Source organism: Hemicordylus capensis, chromosome 5 (genome assembly GCF_027244095.1).
Source record: "Hemicordylus capensis ecotype Gifberg chromosome 5, rHemCap1.1.pri, whole genome shotgun sequence".
NCBI classification, from domain to species: Eukaryota; Metazoa; Chordata; class Lepidosauria; order Squamata; family Cordylidae; genus Hemicordylus; species Hemicordylus capensis.
In genome coordinates this window covers 230,725,514-230,745,000 of record NC_069661.1, presented here as the reverse complement: position 1 = coordinate 230,745,000, position 19,487 = coordinate 230,725,514, and the positions used below count along the sequence as shown (strand labels likewise).

The following is a 19,487-nucleotide window of genomic DNA, read 5'->3' as shown; positions in this document are numbered from 1 at the left end:
GCTGAGGATTGAACCTGGCACCTTGTGGATTCGAGACATGTGCTCCACCTGCCCTGAGCTGCAAGGCCCTCCACTAGCTGCCCTTGCTGTTTGGTGATCATGAGTGACTGACAAGCTTACTTCTTCTCCAGACTGTCCATGTATTCTTTCTTTTTTCTCCTGCTCTCCTGGGCAGAAATCTACAAAAGACAGAAAAGACCCACAAATGTATAGCAAAGAGAGGCCACAACATACTTTTAAAAAAGTATTTTGATAGTGGGAAATGGAAAGAACCTAAAATTATGCTGTTCTGGGTGCTTATTTTAGAAGGGAGCTGTAGCCAGCTCTGTAATTTTCCAGGGAGTACTTTCACCGCCCCATTATAAGGGCCCAGCAATGCAGCCTAAAACCTTCGCCTGCCTCTCAAGGACCAGGCAAAGTTTTCATGCATCTGGTCATCCTTTCCACAGAATGGTCACAGCACAATGATATGATGTCGCATAGTCCCATGGCATGAGAAACAAATTAACCTCTGGAATTCTCTGCCACAAGATGTGGTGACAGTCACCAACCTGGATGGCTTTAAGAGGAGTTTAGATAAATTTAAGGAGGGCAGGTCTATCACTGACTACTAGTCTGAGGGCTATAGGCCACCTCCAGCCTCAGAGGCAAGATACCGCTAAATGCAAGCTGCAGGGGAGTATTAGCAGGAGAGCGAGCATGACCTCAGCTCTTGCCTGTGGGCTTCCCAGGGGCATTGTAGGCCACAGTGTGAAACAGGATGCTGGACTAGATGGGCCTTGGGCTTGATCCAGCAAGGCTGTTCTTATGTAAAGGTCATGTAACTTCATAATACGTACCTTGTTCTTGATCTTCCTGCGGATCTTTTTAAGTGCTTTCTCTTCTGCTTTTGTGAGGGGTAGTTTTGTAGGAATGGGGTATCCTTCTGCGATCAGCGTCCTCTTCTCCTCCTCTGTCAAGAGTAGGGGACCTGTGCCCTGCAGTTTCTAGGGCCACCACAGAGAAGAATACAGCTAAGTGTGGGGGGAAATGGCATTCTTAAACCAAAGGCTTCTACCACAGTTGCAACAACAATACCAAGCAAAATGCTGGCATCTGCTTAAATATCTATGCAAATGGTGACGTAAAAATAGTTCTTTCAGAGACTAGGATCCTATCTATGGCTGAGATAATCTTTAATAATTCAGGGTGCTACCAGATTTAAGGTGTCTTAACCAATTAATAGCCAGTTCATTGACTGATTAGATTTGCGTAGTTCTTAAAAGAAAAGAACACTTTGTTAGATGATGCAAACACTGTGTGAAAAAAGAAGAGGTATCCACTGTTATTCTATTCATTCATTCATTCATTCGATTTCTATACTGCCCTTCCAAAAATGGCTCAGGGCAGTTTACACAGAGAAATAATGAATAAATAAGATGGATCCCTGTCCCCAAAGGGCTCAAAACCTAAAAAGAAACATCAGATAGACACCAGCAACAGTCACTGGAAGTACTGTGCTGGGGGTGGATAGGGCCAGTTACTCTCCCCCGGCTAAATGTAAGAGAACCACCACGTTAAAAGGTGATTCCTTTCCTATGACAGTGCATGCCATCTGCCAATTTCCTTACACATTTGTATGCAACAATTAAAAAATAATATCTGCTATCTAATTAAGTGAGGGCTTTTTTTTTTAGCTGTCAGAATATTTTTAGTCAGTTAATCTAACCTATAGATTGACTAATACATAATTCTAGAGCATCGATTTCAATGTATAATGTGAACAGTCCTAATCTTGTTGTTCTGCTTTGGAAACCAAAAGCTTTCTTCCTTCCAGGGCCTGCTTTCCAGCTCTTTGGGCCCTAAGGAAATCCTCTTCTACCTGGGAGGAAGACTGAATCTGCCACTACTGTCAATCAATCAATCAATCTTTATTACAGTCCTAGACCAGCACAAGAATAAAAAAGCATACAAAGGCATGGGCAAGTGGGGGGGGGGGAATCATATGCCACTACTAATAGCCCACCCTCCCAGGACTAAACCCCTTCCCTTGCTGACATATCTAGCTATTGGTCGCACAGACAGACTGAGCAGCACTCACCAGCCCTGCTTGCCTCCCCACCTGCCCTGCAGACAGATGGGGACCACTGTGGCTGGAAGCCCTGCATCGGTGCGCACTCCAGGGATTGGGTGCACTGGAGACAGTCCCATGCAAGTACATCCTTGAACAGAGCAGAAGCACCCTAATGCAAACTCTCCCTTAACTAGAAGCATTAAACCTGCTCCAGGGGTATAGCTATAACAGAAACGGGGGCCATCAGCCACCTACCTTACCGCCGCCCCGCCCCCCGCTCCAGTGGGCATGCAGTCCCAAGTTGAGCTTGCTGCTGTTTCCAACAGCTGTGCCAGTGCCCTGATGCCAGTGAGAACAGGCAGCCCCTTTAAGGCAGGCCTGCTCTTGCAGGGAGCTCTGCCATGCTGAGCCGGTGCAGTGACATCAGGCTGTGCCGGCTCAGCCACTCCCCAGGTCTGTGGTGAAGGAAGGGGAATAGCAGGGGGAGTGGGGTGGGTGGCAGAGGCAATCAGCAGTGGTTAGAGCAGGGGCCAGCCTCAAATCCTGCCCCAGAGCTGCGTCCAGACTTGCTAGCCCTTGGCCCTACTGAGCTGATGCAAGCAATATCCAGTGATATCCAGGGTGCTTTTCTTTCTTTCTTTCTTTCTTTCTTTCTTTCTTTAATGTGAGAAGTTGACCCTGCCCGATCCAGAAATCAATTTCCGAGGTGCCAGTGGTTGCTAGCTGCTTGGCTCTTTGCACCCCAGCAGTAACTCAAGTTCCCATCAGAACATCACACTTAATCTGCTGAAACACTAGCTTCTGGAATGGTAGGATTTCTAGCTTTAACTTGTATTTCCAACACAGCACCTTTAAACAAAACTCTACACACTTCAAAGTACAAAGCTTGCTCCCGCTTATTGTGAAATTCTCCGTAACGTTTGTTAGAACTGAAGAAAAACAAACCCAAATCTTGGCTTGTATCAGTGCATGACTAACCCAACATCCCGTTCAAAGACAGACAGAGAGCACGCACTGTGTCCCTTACGTGTGGCGCTGTTAAGAGTGGGGAATTGGTCAGCGCTGAAGCCATGCGCGATGTCACTTTAGCAGCAGCTTGCAACTGGGTGGGACTTGACGGTGGAAGAGATCGGGTTGGGCTTTGCCCGCCCTCTGAATCGCTGCCGTGGCTGCTGGGAGGGGTTGGCGGCATGTGTAGCGTATCCATCACTGGAAGAGACAGAAGTGGGGGGGAGATGCCAAAACCTTGTCTCCAAACAGCAGAAGAAACAAGAAATGTGAAACACCGACAACTGATGGCTAAAACGATTCAAAGTTCACAGTGGGATTGTTCCAACATTGCACAGAACCTCATACTGGGCTACACTAGGGATGTGCATGGAACCGGTTCGAAGAACGGGCGGTTCCCAGTTCGATGGCAGGGGGGTGTCTAACTTTTAGAGTGGGGGAGGGTACACTTACCCCTCCCGCTGCTTTCCCCCCACTGGTGGAGAAAGCGGCGTACCTCCCTGCCGCCCCGTTGTCCAGATATGACCAGAAGTCTCCAGCATGCACACTGCACCTGTGCATGTGCTGGCGTGCACAGGCACACCCGAAACTTCCGGTCATATCCAGGCAACAGGGCGACAGGGAGGTAAGTTGCCGCTCTGATGGACTTTGGGGGAAACGGACGCTGGTGGGGGGAAAATGGCGGGAGGGGTAAGTGCACCATCCCCCGCTCTTAAAGCACCACCACCCCATCACCTTTGAGCCTCCCCCGCGCGGTTCCATACACATCCCTAGGCTATACACAACGTCCCTGCATCTGAGGAAAGTTAATTCCCCACATTCCCATCCCTGCGTGAGCGTTCACTTCCCATCTAGGTTAAAACCAGGCCAAGATCCATCATGACATCCAAACCCATCCGCCAGTTTATTCTCATCTACTTCAAATAAGCCAAAATCCGTAGCTTGCTTCAAATCCTGGGCACAGATGTTCACTTGTCTGAAGTAAGCAGGCTAGAATAAACTGAGATTGGTGTGTTCAGATGTCACCACTACTTTATTTTAACCTAGATGGGAAGTAGATGCTTGTGATGGAAGGTGGGGGGGGGGACCTGTGTCTGAGGCTCAGAGGCACTGAGTTTAGCCCAGCTTTAACTGAGGTTCTGCACAACGTCTGAAGATGAATCAGCCAGGCACACGTCTCTCCCACACAGACACACATGCCCCAGAGGCCACTGAAGGCACATGTACAATGCAAAACTTAAACCACTTTAAAGGTTGTTCTGTCTCTTCCCTTGCCACCAACCCTCCCCCCACCCCTCCCACCCACCCTCACTCACTCAATGAATTTATGGTTTGGTCTATGTAATGAAGGCGCCAGTGAATGTTCTGTTGACTTCAAATCACCACCAACAACAGCATTTGTTCAGCATTTTAAAATTAGAAGAACAGCCCTGCTGGGTGAGACCAAAGACTCATCAAGCTCCACATGCTGTTTCCCAGACTGGTCAACCTTTTCCCTCTGGGAAGCCCACAGGCAGAGCATGTAGACCAAAGCCCTGCCCTGCTGTTGCCCCACTCCAGCCATTGGTGTCTAGAGCAGGGGAGGCCCTTTCATGAGGCCCGGCCAGGCGGCTGCCTCAGGGAGCAGATTCTTGGGATGCCAGCACGGTGGCAACATGCCACCTGCGGCTGCCATCGGAGCAGCTCTGTGGGACCACCACCACTGCCACTTATCTATATACCACTTTTAAAACAAAACTTCTCAAAGTAGTTTACATAGAAAAATAAATAAATGCCCGTCCTCAAAGGTCCCACAAGCTTTAAAAATTAATCTAATTATAGATAGATATGGATAGATGTCCTCCCCTCGCTAAATAGGAAGAGAAACACCACTTTGAAAGGTGAGCAGTCTGACGCTCGCAAGCTTGGCAAGAATGACCTTTTCTTACACTCAAAACTTGCAAGAAGCATGGAGACAGGAGGCAGCGGCTGCCAGCAACTTTCCCTTTTCCCAGTCCCCTATGCAAGGTCAAACTTAGAAGGGTCAGTTCTGAAAGGGGCCTAGCCTTCATCAGGGTTCTGAGGCAAGGAAGCATTTGATGCCTCACCTTCAATACCTTAGGCCACCCTTGACTCTGGTACACTGCCTCTGAACATGGGGGCTCTAAATGGTCATGAATTTATCTCAGCCCCTTTTAGATGGCCATCTAAGCTACTGGCCATCACCCCATCATTTGACAGTGAATCCCATATATTAATTATACACTCAAAGCTCAGTCTTAGCCACTGGGCTAAAGAACGGTTAAAGAGAGGTTTTGTAACACCATAAGACATCATTTATGTTTTCGCTAGCACTCCGTTTAAATGACAAAACATTCAAAAGAAGAGCAAATGAACACAGAATCTTCTTCTACCATTTATTCTCTGCTTTTTAAGCCATCAGTGTACAGGTGGACCTCGCTATATACAGATCCAGCATTTGCGGTTTCACATATCCACGGTCAGGTAACTGACACCCAACTTTGGCATACGCAGGGGGGAAATGTCATAAAAGGTGTTAATTCTGCATATCCGTGGGTAGGGGGTGACTGGAAATGAACTCAGAGATCAATTATGGCACAATTTTTTCTTGAAGGGAGCCATTTTGTGGCTCTTTTCATTTTAAAAAAGTGTTATAGGGCACTTTATTTTGCCCTTTTTGCCAGTGTTTCACAGTTTTTAAATGATTTTTCAGACCTCTGGGAACTTAATCCTTGCAGTCCCATAGAGTCATGAAACCCTCGCGAATACAGAGGTCCACCTTTATTGGAAACACCTTTGTTCCCAATCCTGGACTTCTGCTGGACTGAAGTGTTTTGTAAAGTGAAAGGGAATTCTAGACCAGATGAACATATTTTGTTCAGAGGAAGAGGGAAGTTACATATTTCCTCTGACAAAAGGTCAATAATCCAGTTATTCAAGTAACCAATCAACCTGTCAATCAACTGAAAAAAAGGTTGAAGGAAGAGAGACTTCCAGAGAAATCTGACCCATTATCTTCTCATCACTGCTGCCACCTTATTGCTAAATCCCCAGCCACCAGTACACCACTTTTTCTCCAGGTTCACTTCCCAGTGTGTGCACCTAAAGAGTAATTTTAAGTCAAACATGTCCCTTTGGGGTAGAGCTCATTTCTTTGTGGTCCAGAAAGTGGAAGAAAGCTGATGGTAAAACAACTAACCTTCCTTGGAAGAAAGGTTCAGAAACTGATCCACTTCATGTGGCTCCAACTTGATCTCTGGAAGAGCTGTGTGATTCAGCGGTTTAGCCTAAAGGACAATGAGTTTAAAGAAAAACAGTCATGAGGACCCAATCTTCTTTGTTCCTACGTTGTCATAAGTGAGATAAGGTAAGTAAGATTATCATCATTGAGTCATCTATTGGACCACTTTTCTTACAACTCTGAAAGAAATGACAAAAGTTCTGAAATAGTTTCTGCCCTCTAGTTCTTCCACGCCAGAAAATGTTCAGCTGCATTTTTCTTCTGGAATGGCCAGCACAATCATACTGTAGGCTTTGCAAAAAAAAACCCCCAAAAAACCCCAAGGTATGCAAAACAACAACAACCACCCATTAAATTCAGATCCTCAACTCTCCAGTGGTCATAGGAAGCTGCCATATACTGAGTCAGACCATTGGTCTATCTAGTTCAGTATTGTCTTCACAGACTGGCAGCGGCTTCTCCAAGGTTGCAGGCCGGAATCTCTCTTAGCCCTATCTTGGAGAAGCCAGGGAGGAAACTTGAAACCTTCTGCTCTTCCCACAGCGGCTTCATCCCCTGAGGGGAATATCTTGCAGTGCTCACACATCAAGTCTCCCATTCACATGCAACCAGGGCAGACCCTGCTTAGCTATGGAGACAAGTCATGCTTGCTACCACAAGACCAGCTCTCCTCCTTAGGTTGAAGGACAGATGGAACCAAGCCTGATGCCAAAGAGAGATGTCTGTCTCCTTTTGGCATCATGCTCTTTGGTTAATCTGTAAACCATCAATTGGAAGACTGGAGACAATTTTAAACAAACCTGTACAGGATTAATGGGTATTTCACTGGATGGACAATAGGCCGAATTTAGTAGGATGCTTTTAATGCAGCTCTCTCTATAAATATATTTGAGAGAGAGGCAGAGACCCAGTTCAGACGATCCAGCCGCCATAGTTGTTTAGATTATGAACAAGCAAAGAAGGAGAGCTGAGCCTGTACACTCCCACCTTCCCTCTCCTCTTCCCTTCCTGCACATGGCTAAATGGAAAACACCCTGGCTTGTTAAAACCATGTTTCCTCATGATACCTAAACTAGGAAACTGTGTTTTAAGCAACTCCAACAGATTGGGATATTAAGCCAGATTCAAAATGTGGCTTTATATTCCGACTTGTCAGGATTACTTACACCACAGATTCCCAGCTTGGATATCACAGGAACCTGTGGTTTGACAAACCAAGAAGGTTTCTATTTAGTTAGGTGTGTGAGCAAAGGGGAGGAGGAAGAATGAGCACATTGGCTCATTGTTGCTTCTTTGTGCATATGCAGTCGAACAAATCACGGTTTGTTGATCCGGTCATCTAAACTGAACCACAGAGTCTGAAAAGGACACCACCACATCTCTGCAGAAACAGTTTCATGAACTAAGCCAATTCCAATTAACAGCTTTAAAGGACCCAGCTAGACATGACATTAATCATGTTATTTGACTCAGCTTATATTTAATGTAAATAGGAGAGAGAGAGAGATTGAGATAGATTTGGAACACAGTGTGGGATGGAAAACCTCACTCGCCAGACACAGAAAGGACTGACAGATTGATAGCAATTTCTCGATTCTGTTGGGGGAGGGGTGCATGGTAGTTCTTAGTTGGTAGAGCGATTTTTCTGGTTAATTTCGGTAACAAATGAGACTCTGGCATACTCACGTTATGTGACCCCCCCCCCGAGCAGTCAGCGTTACGAAGTGAGGCAGATGGCTACTAGGGAGAGGGCCTTTTCGGTGGTTGAACCCAATTTATGGAATAGCCTTCCCCCAGGGAGGTTTGCCTGGCATCATCACTTTGTTCTTTTAGAGGCCAGGTAAAGACCTTTTTGTTCACTCAGGCCTTTTAAATTTTGATTTTTACATTTGATTTTTAAAACTGACTTTTAAGTAAGTTTTAAATTGGTTTGTATTGTATTTTGCGGGGTGGGGATTGTTGTGATTTCATGTGTTATGTGATTTTACTTGATGTTTCAGTGATGTGTTGTGAGCTGCCCAGAGAACAATCTGTTATGGGGGCTAACCAATCAAGTTTATTATCTATTTTATTATTTTGTAGGAGGCAGCAGCTTTAACCTTTTACCCTCACTGTATTTAGAATGTGCACTGCCCAGGGACTTTTTTTTGTATGGGGTGGTATACAAATGTAATAAACAAATAAATAGGTAAATAAATAAATAATACTCCCAATCAAGATTAGGAGCCCAATAGCCCATTTGCCACCGAAAGGAAACTACTATTGTTGCCAATCTGGATCAGAATATGGAGCCGGTCGGAGGTGGGTGGAGTGTCAATAAGTTAAGACCATCTCCCTCATGTTGAGGTCCCCAATCAAGATCAGAGGCTCTTGTGACTATTTACATTTAAACACATGCACACGAAGAGCCAAATAATGTGGTTAAAGTCACAGCTGTTTGGCCCTTAGAAAAATTGTAGAGAATATATCTTTTTGTGGAGCAAGCCCCACTTGACTGTAATAGTGCAGAACTCGTCAGCCAGCTCAGGCATACACATACAGAATGAAGCTGAAATAAAATTGGTAGAATGGACTGAACCACTCCAGACCAGTGTTCCCTCTAAGGCATGTACACATGCGCTCACAAGTTGTTTTTTTAAAGATGTCTGCTCAGTTAATTTTAGATCCCACTCAGGGAGGCCCTACTCTAAATGCACGTGTGCACACACTGACTTGATACGGCCGTCCAGGATAAAATGTATTCCGCTCACAGATGAAAAAGATTAGAGGGAGCATTGCATCCAGAACACAGCTAGAAACACCCTTTCTGAGTGCTCCGCCACATTTTAAAAGAAACAAATCTTCCTGCAAATAGAATAGTAAACCAGAAAGAAATGTTCTAGCCCAGCGTCTCTTTGCTCTGCTAGTTCTCTACATGCATGCAGATTTTGAAAAAACACACAAAACTTAAGGGAACATTCAAAAATCTGTTTTCCCACCTGCAGTCCAGTCTACAGAATTCTGTCACTCATTTCCAATGCGCACGTAGTCCAGACTTGACTGACCTCTCCCGTTACATGCTTCCTCTTAGCTCAGGTTTTAAGAATGGAAAGAATTACAAGCAATTGCTAGGGCCGTATAAATACCTTTATGGCCCTGCAGCAAACACAGTTGCCTCTGAGCGAGGAGTTTCAGGTGGGAGGAAAGAATTCTTGTTATTTTCGTATTCTACGAGCAGATTTTCCAAGGAGCTGGGATTGCCTGTAGCTTCCTCTTTCATGTCCACATGGAGATACACACACATTAGCCACTGCCAAGTGTATAAAGAAAGCAACTCTAACCCTGGCTTCACCCCACCCCACCCCCCGCAAATATATATCTTTAGTGGTCGTTCTAGAGCATGGGAGTACTAGAGCAGAGGCTCCCCAGGTGTTTTTGGTCTACAACTCCCCTAATCCCCAGTCACAATGGCAAAAGGCCATTGGTGGGATTTGTGTCCAACAACATTTGGTGACCCAAGGCTGGGACACCCTGTTGTAGGAATTGACATGTTTTGGAATCTGCAACCTCAAAACCCAACGGCATCACCATTTTGCCCAGTTAAGTCCTCAAGTACCAAACACAATACCATGTTATCATCCTGCAGCTGAGGTCCTTCCCCCTCCAGAGCCATGGGAGTGGGTGCGACGGTGAGGCTGACCGAGGGAGCAAGGCCTGGCACCTCTCCTGCAGTGGGTTCTGTCTTTATGGTCGTTGAAGTCAACTCTGTACCGAGGCACCACTCTTCACTTTCTAGGTCGGCTGAAAGGAAGAACACATGCTTTATGAACCAGCACCGGAACAGGCAGGTTTTTGCACAGAGACAGAGAAGGGGAAGGGGGATCCAACAAGAGCAAATCCTAGCCAAGAACAGGAAACTTAAGGAGAAAGCATTTAACTCATTAAGCAAAGCTTTCTACTTCCCCTCCCAGGTGATTAGTTTTTACAGGAACCTGGAGCTTTAAAACGGTACCCTAAACATAGCCCTGGGGTGAAGGTGGAGTGGCAAGGACAGAAAACAAGGTAATTATTGAAAGCTGCGAGCAAAAGCCGCAAACAAGACTAAACAAGCCATTAGACAAAGCAGCCAGGGGTCTGTGCAGTAGCACATGCCAACAGAACTCCTGCTTATTTGGCATTTCTGTCTCTGGCTTTCTGCCGTTGCATTGCTCCCAAGGATTTGAATGAAAATAATTTCAGACGCAAGATCAATGTGCTCGCTCTCTCTCTCTCTCTCGACTGAAAGCATCAGTGTGTGCTGGAATATATGTCTCTGCTAATGCAGCTCTGGAAATATAAAAAGGTGGGCAAGGCTCCTGTGCCTTAAATAGTTGTGATGAGAAGGGAATTGACTTCTCTGTCTTTTCTTAACCCCACAGGACTAGATTAAAAGGTTCAGGAGCCTGCACCGTTTGCACCAATGCTGTGTGGTTTTAATTCTGGCATAGAATAATTGAAAATCGCTGCATGAAAATGGCTATTATGCTTCAGAGGTGGGCAGATTTATGCTTGCAAGACCTACTTCATTTTGTGTTAGGATCCCAAGGTCTACCTCTTGGAACCAGATGTAAAATGGCAGCTTGGAACAGAGCCAACCACCTTCTGCACCCCATCAGCCAAACTCTAGGATAGTTTGAATATATACCTGCAAATCTATATCTGGGTCACTATAAATCATGGATTCTAATACAAATCTCTAGAAGTGACCAGAAGGGATGCACAGTAACCTGGGCGTTTTCCACACAGGGCTTTGAGTTTGCATTTCCTCCAGAATGGAGGGTTTGCGTTCACATTTTGGTTGTATTTACCCCCAAAGTCCCTGCAAGCTATCACGGAGCACTTAACACACAATTAGGGGTTTTCATTGTGTTAGAATGTAGTCCAATTTATATCCACTTTTTGCATTGGTGTTTTGGGACAACTTCAAACTCATAGTAAAGCCTCGCAGTAAACTTGCGGTAAAGCCTGCTGTGTGGAAAACATCCTGGTCAAAGGTCATCTCAGAAAATTAGAATATTACATGGAACCAAGAAGACAAGGATTGTAGAATAGAACAATATCGGACCTCTGAAAAGTATAAGCATGCATATGTATTCAGTACTTGGTTTGGGCCCCTTTTGCAGCAATTACTGCCTCAATGCGGCGTGGCATGGATGCTATCAGCCTGTGGCACTGATGAGGTATTATGGAAGACCAGGATGCTTCATTAGCAGCCTTCAGCAATTCTGCATTGTTTGGTCTCATGTCTCTCATCCTTCTCTTGGCAATGCCCCATAGATTCTCTATGGGGTCAGGTCAGGCGAGTTTGCTGGCCAATCAAGCACAGTACACTGTATACTTTTCAGAGGTCCAATATTGTTCTATTCTACAATCCTTGTCTTCTTGGTTCTAATTTTCTGAGATTGTGGATTTGGGGTTTTCATGAGCTGTACGCCATGATCATCACAATTATAACAAATTAAGGCTTGACTTATCTCGCTTTGCATGTAATGCGTCTGTCTCATATATCAGTTTCACCTTTTAATTTGCATTACTGAAATTAATGGACTTTTGCACGATATTCTAATTTTCCGAGTTTCACCTGTACTCCTGTCTTCACCTCCACAGCTGTCTATAATTGGCTCCACCTCTCACTACCTGTGGCTCCACCAATCACCTGCTCTGCCTAGTGCCTCCCCCACACCCTCCCAAGAACCACCAGCCACCACTGACTGCCTTGGAATAAGGAAGTTATTTTGAACCATTGTGTTTAGCAGCCATTGAATGCCCTATCTTCCACCGATTCCTCAACATTTATCACTCAGAAGCTCTATCAAGGCAGCATGTTTGTCACTATCTTCACCAACAACTTCTCTTCACCAGAAACATGATACACAGAAGTGATGAGTAATTTTGCCCATCCAGCTTGCAGGGGATATTTATTTCAGCAGAATGCAATTACCAGGAGCTCTTGGGCCACAAAGGCAGAGAGAAAACTAAAATCCAGAGCAAAAAAACAACCCCTCGCCACCTCCTTCTACTGCAGCCTTCAAGCAAGCAATGGGAAAGGGTGGGGGGGAATTACGTAGCTCTGATTCTAGCAATTACTTTGTGGTGTAATCTTAACCTCCCCTGCTGGCAAGGAAAGATGTAATTTGAATAACGACAGGCCAGGCCAAAAAGATGATGAGGAAAAATAAATATGTATACATCCTGTAATCAGACACTTCAAAACAGTAATCCAAGCTCTGCCAAGAAGGATAACGGTATAACGATCAATCACTATAATTTTTTTATATACCATCTGTGTTTAAATGAGATTCTTGGCCCTTTTAAATATATACAAATGGATATTTCTAGAAAGCAGCAATCTTGCTATGTGTCTGCCAACAAAAGAGGAAATGCTAGAAAATGTTCCTCTCCCCTTTAACATTTCTCCGTCCTCGCCCACCCACCCCCCAAATGGGCTTTGTCCCCAAATTACATACCACAAGTTACAGTTTAAGGTGTGGTTAATAAACTATCATACACACATACCCTAAGGACCAGATTCAACATACATTAAAGATACACTTAATGTGTCTTTCTTCCAGGGGTTCTCCCAACATCTTGGGTCTCTAGATGTTGTTAGACTACAACTCCCACCACCCTCAGTTGTAGCTGGGGATGGTGGGATTTGTAGCCCAGTAACATCTGGGGACCAAGTCTGAGAACTCCTGCTTCACTCATGGGCATGGGGCTTTAACCCCACTATGGTCCTAGTCCAGATTTTCCCCATCTGTGAGTGTTTGCACAAGGAAAGTTCCCAATGAGTTTTCCTGGTGAGTAAACAGCAGTCTGCATCAAGACCATGATAGTGTTTAAGCACCCCCTTCTGCCATGGGGGATACCAAGTAAAACAAAATTAAGCACATAGCAGGCCAAGCACTTAACTAGTTTGGCCCTTCAACACTTAACAAGAGAAAGCTAGGGAGCAGTAGGCCTGTGCAAATACTCAGCTTCAAAGTACTGAAGCTGAATCATCTGCATGTTGCCTCTGGCCCTCCAGAGAGGTGGCCAATCTCAGCACTTTCCTCCATGCAGAACGGTCCTGAGCACAGCACCAAGGAGGGCTGTTACAGGAATTCAGAGCTACAGGAAGCCCCAGTGATGTCTTGGAAGGCAACATTCCAAGAGCTCTGGGGGAAATGATCAGACATTCCAAGACATCGCTGAGGCTTCCCATGGCTCTGAATCGATTCAATGGTCCTCCCTGATAATGTGCACAGGATCACTCTGAGCGAAGGTGAGCACTGGAGCAGCCAGTCCTTACAGGTCCAGAGGCAATGTGTAGATGATGTGGTTTCAATGCTTCAAATTATAATCTTTGCAAAGGCCTACAAGACAGGATGTTGTTTCCTGAACATCATCTCATCTGCAGAGGTGCTGTTACCCCTGGACTTCGGGGCCAAAGCCCAGGGCCTCCACACATACCCTGCCCCCCCCCCCCAATCATCTTTAGTCTGTCCTGGGTGGTGTGGTTTGTGCCTTCAATAACCTATGTGTTAAAAAAGGATGCTCAACTTGCAGCAGGGAGGCCTCCAAAGGTCTTTAGGTCCAGGCTCTAAAATTGCCTAGGTGCTCTGCTCATCTGTACACATATACAATTCACACCAAATCATAAGACCAATGAGCACGTTTCATGATACCTTCCTCCCACCCTAATCCCGCCCTGCTTTCCTTTTTTTTTAACCAACTTTCAGGTAGGCTTATGAGATCACCCGGCATTCTGTGTGTGTGTCCATGTGTCCCCTCCTATCAACTTTGCAACGCCTGGACCAATATGAACCAAAGTGGGCAACAGCGTAGTTTGTGATGATGTCATCCACCCCAATCCAAGATGGTGGATGTGTAAACTTTCGAGGAGCAGGTGGGCTAACTTGTGAACTGCTTAACCGAGTTGAAACAATTTTGCTACAGCTGTGGGAACACACAGATGTCCCAATGGTGTAGTTTTGATGTCATCCACCTTGATCCAAGATAGTGGACATGTGAACTTTTGAGGTACAAGTGCACTAACTTGAGGACCGTCTAACCCATTTGAACCAAATTTGATAAGGTTGTAGTGAGTGACACACAGGGACATCACAATGGTATAGTCTGTAATACTGTCATCCACCCTGATCCAAGATGGTGGGTGCATGAACATTTGAGGTTCAAGAGATCTAACTTGTGATCCTCAATTTGAACCAAATTTAGTCCATTTGTAGAGACAGTGAAAGGAAGTAGGCTGATTAGCTCTTACAAGAACAACTTTTTCTTTTTTGCATCTATAAGCATCATGCTTGAGAAGGGCTGGAAAATCCATCTTTGTCATGACTAGCATCCAGAAACGAGCCTGGAAATGGATGAAGGATGATCCTGTCCCTCAGTTGCAACTTTTCCCTTAAAGCATGCAGTCTGGCCTCTTGGCATCACACCACACATCTGCCAAAGCAGACAAACCCCGTTCTTTAATGCTAACCTCCAGAGCCACCACCCCTCCATCCCACCAGGTGAGAGGCAGCATTCATCTATAAATAGTGCCTTTCACAGCTCTCCAGGTGGGAGTTTTTCTCCCACCCATTTGCTACCGCAGATAATGAAAGACAAGCTGCTGGCACATGCTCCTGACAAAGACGGCCCTGTCCAGCAACCAAACACTGGGACCTTTTTCAGACTGGCAATGTAGGATGATGAAACAGAAAGTGGGGGCGAGGTACAGCACAAGAGTCTGTGTACAGCCTTCCGTTTAAAAAGCACTCTTTGTTTTGACAGGCAGACAGACACTAATTTGACAGACAAGTCCAGGGCTCAGTTTATGCTGGGTTACAATCTCAGAACCCTAGAAGAAAAAAGAAAAGAAAAGAAAAGAAAAGAAAAGAAAAGAAAAGAAAAGAAAAGGAAGAAGAAGAAGAAGAAGAAGAAGAAGAAAGGCCTTGTTCCTCAAAAGTGTAAAGGAATATTTAGTGCCACCGAGTATCTGTGGAGTTACCACTGAGGAATCACAGGCTGCCCAACAAAAGTTCCAGGACAGTGTCCACACTGAGTGCTTGAACCAGGAACCCTATAGATCAGACATTGGCTCTTTCCTCTCTATGGTGCAAGAGCTGTGAGCTAGGAACTAGGACCACTTCTGAAGAAATTGGCCACAGCAGCCCATAATCCTCCAGGATTATGTTTGTTTCATCTCGATTAAGAGCTACTGTCTCAAAACACAATGGGGGTTAACATAAGAACAGCTTTGCTGGATCAGGCCCAAGGCTCATCAAGTCCAACATTCTGTTTCCAGATGCTTCTGAGAAGTCCACAGGCAAGAGGTGAAGGCATCACGCTGTCTTTTGGGCTGTCCTTAGGGCACGACAACTGCCCTGGGCCCCACTCTTTTAACCCACATTAAAATTAACTGGAAGGGGGCCCCACACTGGTCAATTTACCCCAGGCCCTGCACCCTGCCAAGGCTCTAGGGACAGTCCCCTCTCCTGCAGTTGTTCCCCTGTAACTGGTATTTAGAGGCATCCTACCTCTGAGCCTGGAAGTAGCCTATAGCCATCAAGACTAGCAGCCATTGATAGACAATGTTCTTCATAGTCTCGTGGATGACATAGTCTATCAACACAGCCCTCCAGCCTCAGAGGCGCCTCTAAATACCAGTTGAAGGGGAGCAGTAGCAAGAGAGAGGGCATGCCCTTACCTCTTGCCTGTGGGCTTCTCAGAGGCATCTGGTGGGCCATGGTATGAAACAAGATGCTGGACTAGATAGGCCTTGGGCCTGATCCAGCAGGGCTGTACCTAAGTTCTTATGTTCCAAGAATTTGTCTAAGCCCCTTTTAAAGTCATCCAAGCCGGTGGCTATCACAACATCCCATGGCAGAGAATTCCACTGACTGATCATGCATTGTCTGGAAAAGTACTTCCTTTTGTCAATCCTAAATTTCCTGGCAATCAGTTCCATGAGATTACCCTTGGTTCTGGTTTTGACAGAGCTAAGCTTTTCTCCCTCTCCACACCATGCATAATTTTTTAGACCTCTATCGTGTCTCCTCTTAGTCACCCTTTTTCTAAACTAAAAAGCCCCAGATGTTGTAGCCTTCTTGTAAATCCAAGTTTATTTTTCATTAAACAGTATCCTGCACCTAGAGAGCTTCTGTTGCATTTTCTCTCTCTGTCCCCCTTTTTGCCTTTAGCTGCTGGTTCCTCCCAGTAGCCATGTTTCCCATTCATGCAATACTAAAGTCATCATGTTGGGTCACTCCAAGGGAGGCTCTGGGGAAAATGCCACCACCATCCTAAGATAGGCTTCGTACCCCAGTCTCTCCTTTACTCTGTGAAAAAGCTACCAAAATGTCCTCTGCTTTCATTACCTACAAATGGGATGGCAGTGAGTGGGTGGGGTCAGTGTGGTGTAGTAGTTAGAGTGGCAGACTAGGACCAGGGAGACCCAAGTTCAAATCCCATTCAGCCATGAAACTCACTGGGCGACTCTGAGCCAATCACTTATCTCTCAGCCTAACCTACCTCACAGAGCTGTTGTGAGGAGAAACATAAATTAAAGCAAAGAAAACAAGAGGAAAAAATGGAAACACACACACACACACACACACACACACACACACACACTCACCCTCTTGTCTAAGGAGATAATGGCTACTGACTCATCCAGAACAGTTCCTTGACTTGAGAGTCTGAACAACAATAAAGAGCTTATTTTGTGGCTTGACATATCTTTGTGGGTTAGGGCAGGAATGGCCAGTGTCTGTGCTCTCAAGGGTCACCCTATTCTCCAGATAGCTGTCTGGGGGCTGGTAGCCGTATCTTTTGCTCTACAAGTAGATGGGCTCCAAAGTTTATTTTCCTGCTCTCCCTTCTACAGGGCACCAGGGCCAGACTGGGGGCACTGAGAGGGCGGTGGAATGTATGTGGGGAGGGTGCCAGGTTTTGAGCAGAACAGGTAATCACTCAGAAGTCTTCTGTCCCGGCCTATTCAGGGGCAGATGCATCTTAGCTACTCCCATATCAACCTACCTGGATCCTGCATTCAAAAGCTTTTCCTTTGGGTGCACAGGGCAAGAACGTTGCAGTTGGGAAGGAAGGACTGCCTGTGATTACACCTGGGCTGCTGTGAAGTGCGTGCTTGCTCCACTTTCCTCTCCAGGTACATAAGCCTGAGCCTGTTGGAGGGAGGAAAGGGCTGCCTTTGACTACACCTGGGCTATGGTATCTCATGACTTGACCAATCTCAGATGCCAGGGAGCCATGGCACCTAGAAATCTAACCGTGGTGCCTAGACTAGGATATTCAGAAGGAGAGCAATATAAACATCGTTATTTGTCCAAGGCAGCTCTCTTTCTGTTCTGAATATGTTAACTGTAGTGAGAAGCCCATTTACCTTCCCCTTCCAGAGTCCATCACTAAGTCTGGTAATTTTGCCGAATCGTCCAAGACCTGCTTTTTTGGGCTGGCTCCTTCCTATTTTCAAAGAAAACCTGTCCAAGGCTGCAGTATGTAAGTGTCCTTAAATAACTAAGCCACCCACGATGAAAGGATTCACCAACCGATGGAGGACAAGAGACCATCGGAACCATTACCATTCATTTTTGAGAGAGTTCACTAGATAGTGGAATTGGTTTTGTCCAAGGGCAACTTTAGAATGAAAATTTACTTGAACTTGGCACAGCTAAATATCACATGGACAGAGCAGATTTCGCATTTTAACCATTGGAATTGTTTAGAGATTTCATACAGGACAAGCTGTGGCAGGCTTAGAACGATGCTCAAGAATACTTGAAGGTTAAAAAAAACCAAAAAACACAACAAAGGCAGCAGATGTGAACCACAAGATGGTCCACCCATGTATTAAGTGAATGGGATAGGATGTACAGTCACCTGACTCAACCTAACAAATCATAATATATGAGCATCTTATAGAGTCATTTCCTTTACACCCCAGAGACTTTAAGAGTGAATTTTACCACTAACAGCATTATCCAAAAAGCCAACCAACCCATCGTGCAGGCCCACGGGTCTCACTTCTATACTGACTAGCCATACAAATGAATATGAAGCCTGATGGGGCTTGGTCACTGTCCTGGAGATCTAGTTCAAAAGAACTGCCGAGAGAGGAAGCCATGTTGGATGTTGCTGTGGAGAGAATTCCCCAAATGGGGCATGTGATGGAGGTGGGGAAGCCCTGTTCCTGGTGGGTGGACGTCCACCTCACCCTTCACTTACAAGTCTACCTCACGGTTTACAGGTATTCACAGTGGTAGTAGATGTAGCGCCATCAGCCAGAGGGCCTCACTTCCTGGTCTCAGTTCACAAAGTGGAGGAAAGGAACGCACCGAGGTTGGAGTGAGCCCTGGGACAAAATGTGAAGAAGAAGGGCCCCACCCCACCCCCACCTTTGTATTCAGAGGCATGCGGGGGAGAGTAAAGAGGGAGCTGTCACCTGGCTGGCGGGGTCCCTACCATCGGGGCCCAGCATCACTTCTCTCTCCCACCTACCTTGTTCAATTGTAGCTATACTCCTGGTGGAGGCCCAATATAGGGAAAGGCATTCCCTCAAATACTTTCACTGCGGCCCACAAGTAGCTCATGAGCAACAAGGATCAAGACTGTTTTCACAAGGTTATTTGTCTAGTTCTGTTTTTTAGACTGATGGTGCTTTATGCATTCATAGGAACACAGAAAGATGCCTTTTACCAAGTCAGACCAATGGTCCACCTATCTCAGTTGACTGACTGGCAACAGCTTCTCCAAAGCTTCAGGCAGGAATCTCTCCCAGCCCTACCTGGAGATGACAGGGATTGAACCTGGGACCTTCTGCATGCAAAGCAGATGCTCTACCACTGCGCTTAGGCCTCATTCCCATTCCTCTGCTCAGATACAGACATATGCTTTGGGGCAAAAGCTTCAATCTCATCCTGTGCAAAGTGGTCTTAGGAATTTTCCTGCTCCAGAATCTCAGCCTGGTTTCAAGTTTGGAGGTTATCGTTTATATCCAACCTAATTTCTCTATTAAAATCAATTAGATTCTCAGTTGCTATAGAAACGAGATTTTCCAATGATATTTTAAAAAAGGAAACTTTATCCTTCAGGAGAAATTAAATCCATATGGAGGAGGAGGAGGGGAGAGAGAGAAAAAGCAGTTGTATGTCACTGCTTCAGCCC

General features: G+C 45.7%; 1 protein-coding gene across 5 annotated transcripts in view; it reads right to left on the bottom strand.

Annotated features, from left to right (window-relative positions):
* Positions 1-19,487, bottom strand: part of CREB3L2 (cAMP responsive element binding protein 3 like 2) — a 118,573-nt gene that overhangs the window by 27,619 nt on the left and 71,467 nt on the right. For all 5 annotated transcript variants that reach the window (XM_053257447.1, XM_053257448.1, XM_053257449.1 and 2 more), the window contains 5 exons: positions 9,910-10,082; positions 6,261-6,348; positions 3,081-3,262; positions 840-986; positions 121-179 (listed from right to left, as the gene is read on the bottom strand). In XM_053257447.1, the coding sequence (XP_053113422.1) occupies positions 121-179; positions 840-986; positions 3,081-3,262; positions 6,261-6,348; positions 9,910-10,082 (649 nt within the window). The remainder of the gene's footprint in view (positions 1-120; positions 180-839; positions 987-3,080; positions 3,263-6,260; positions 6,349-9,909; positions 10,083-19,487) is intronic.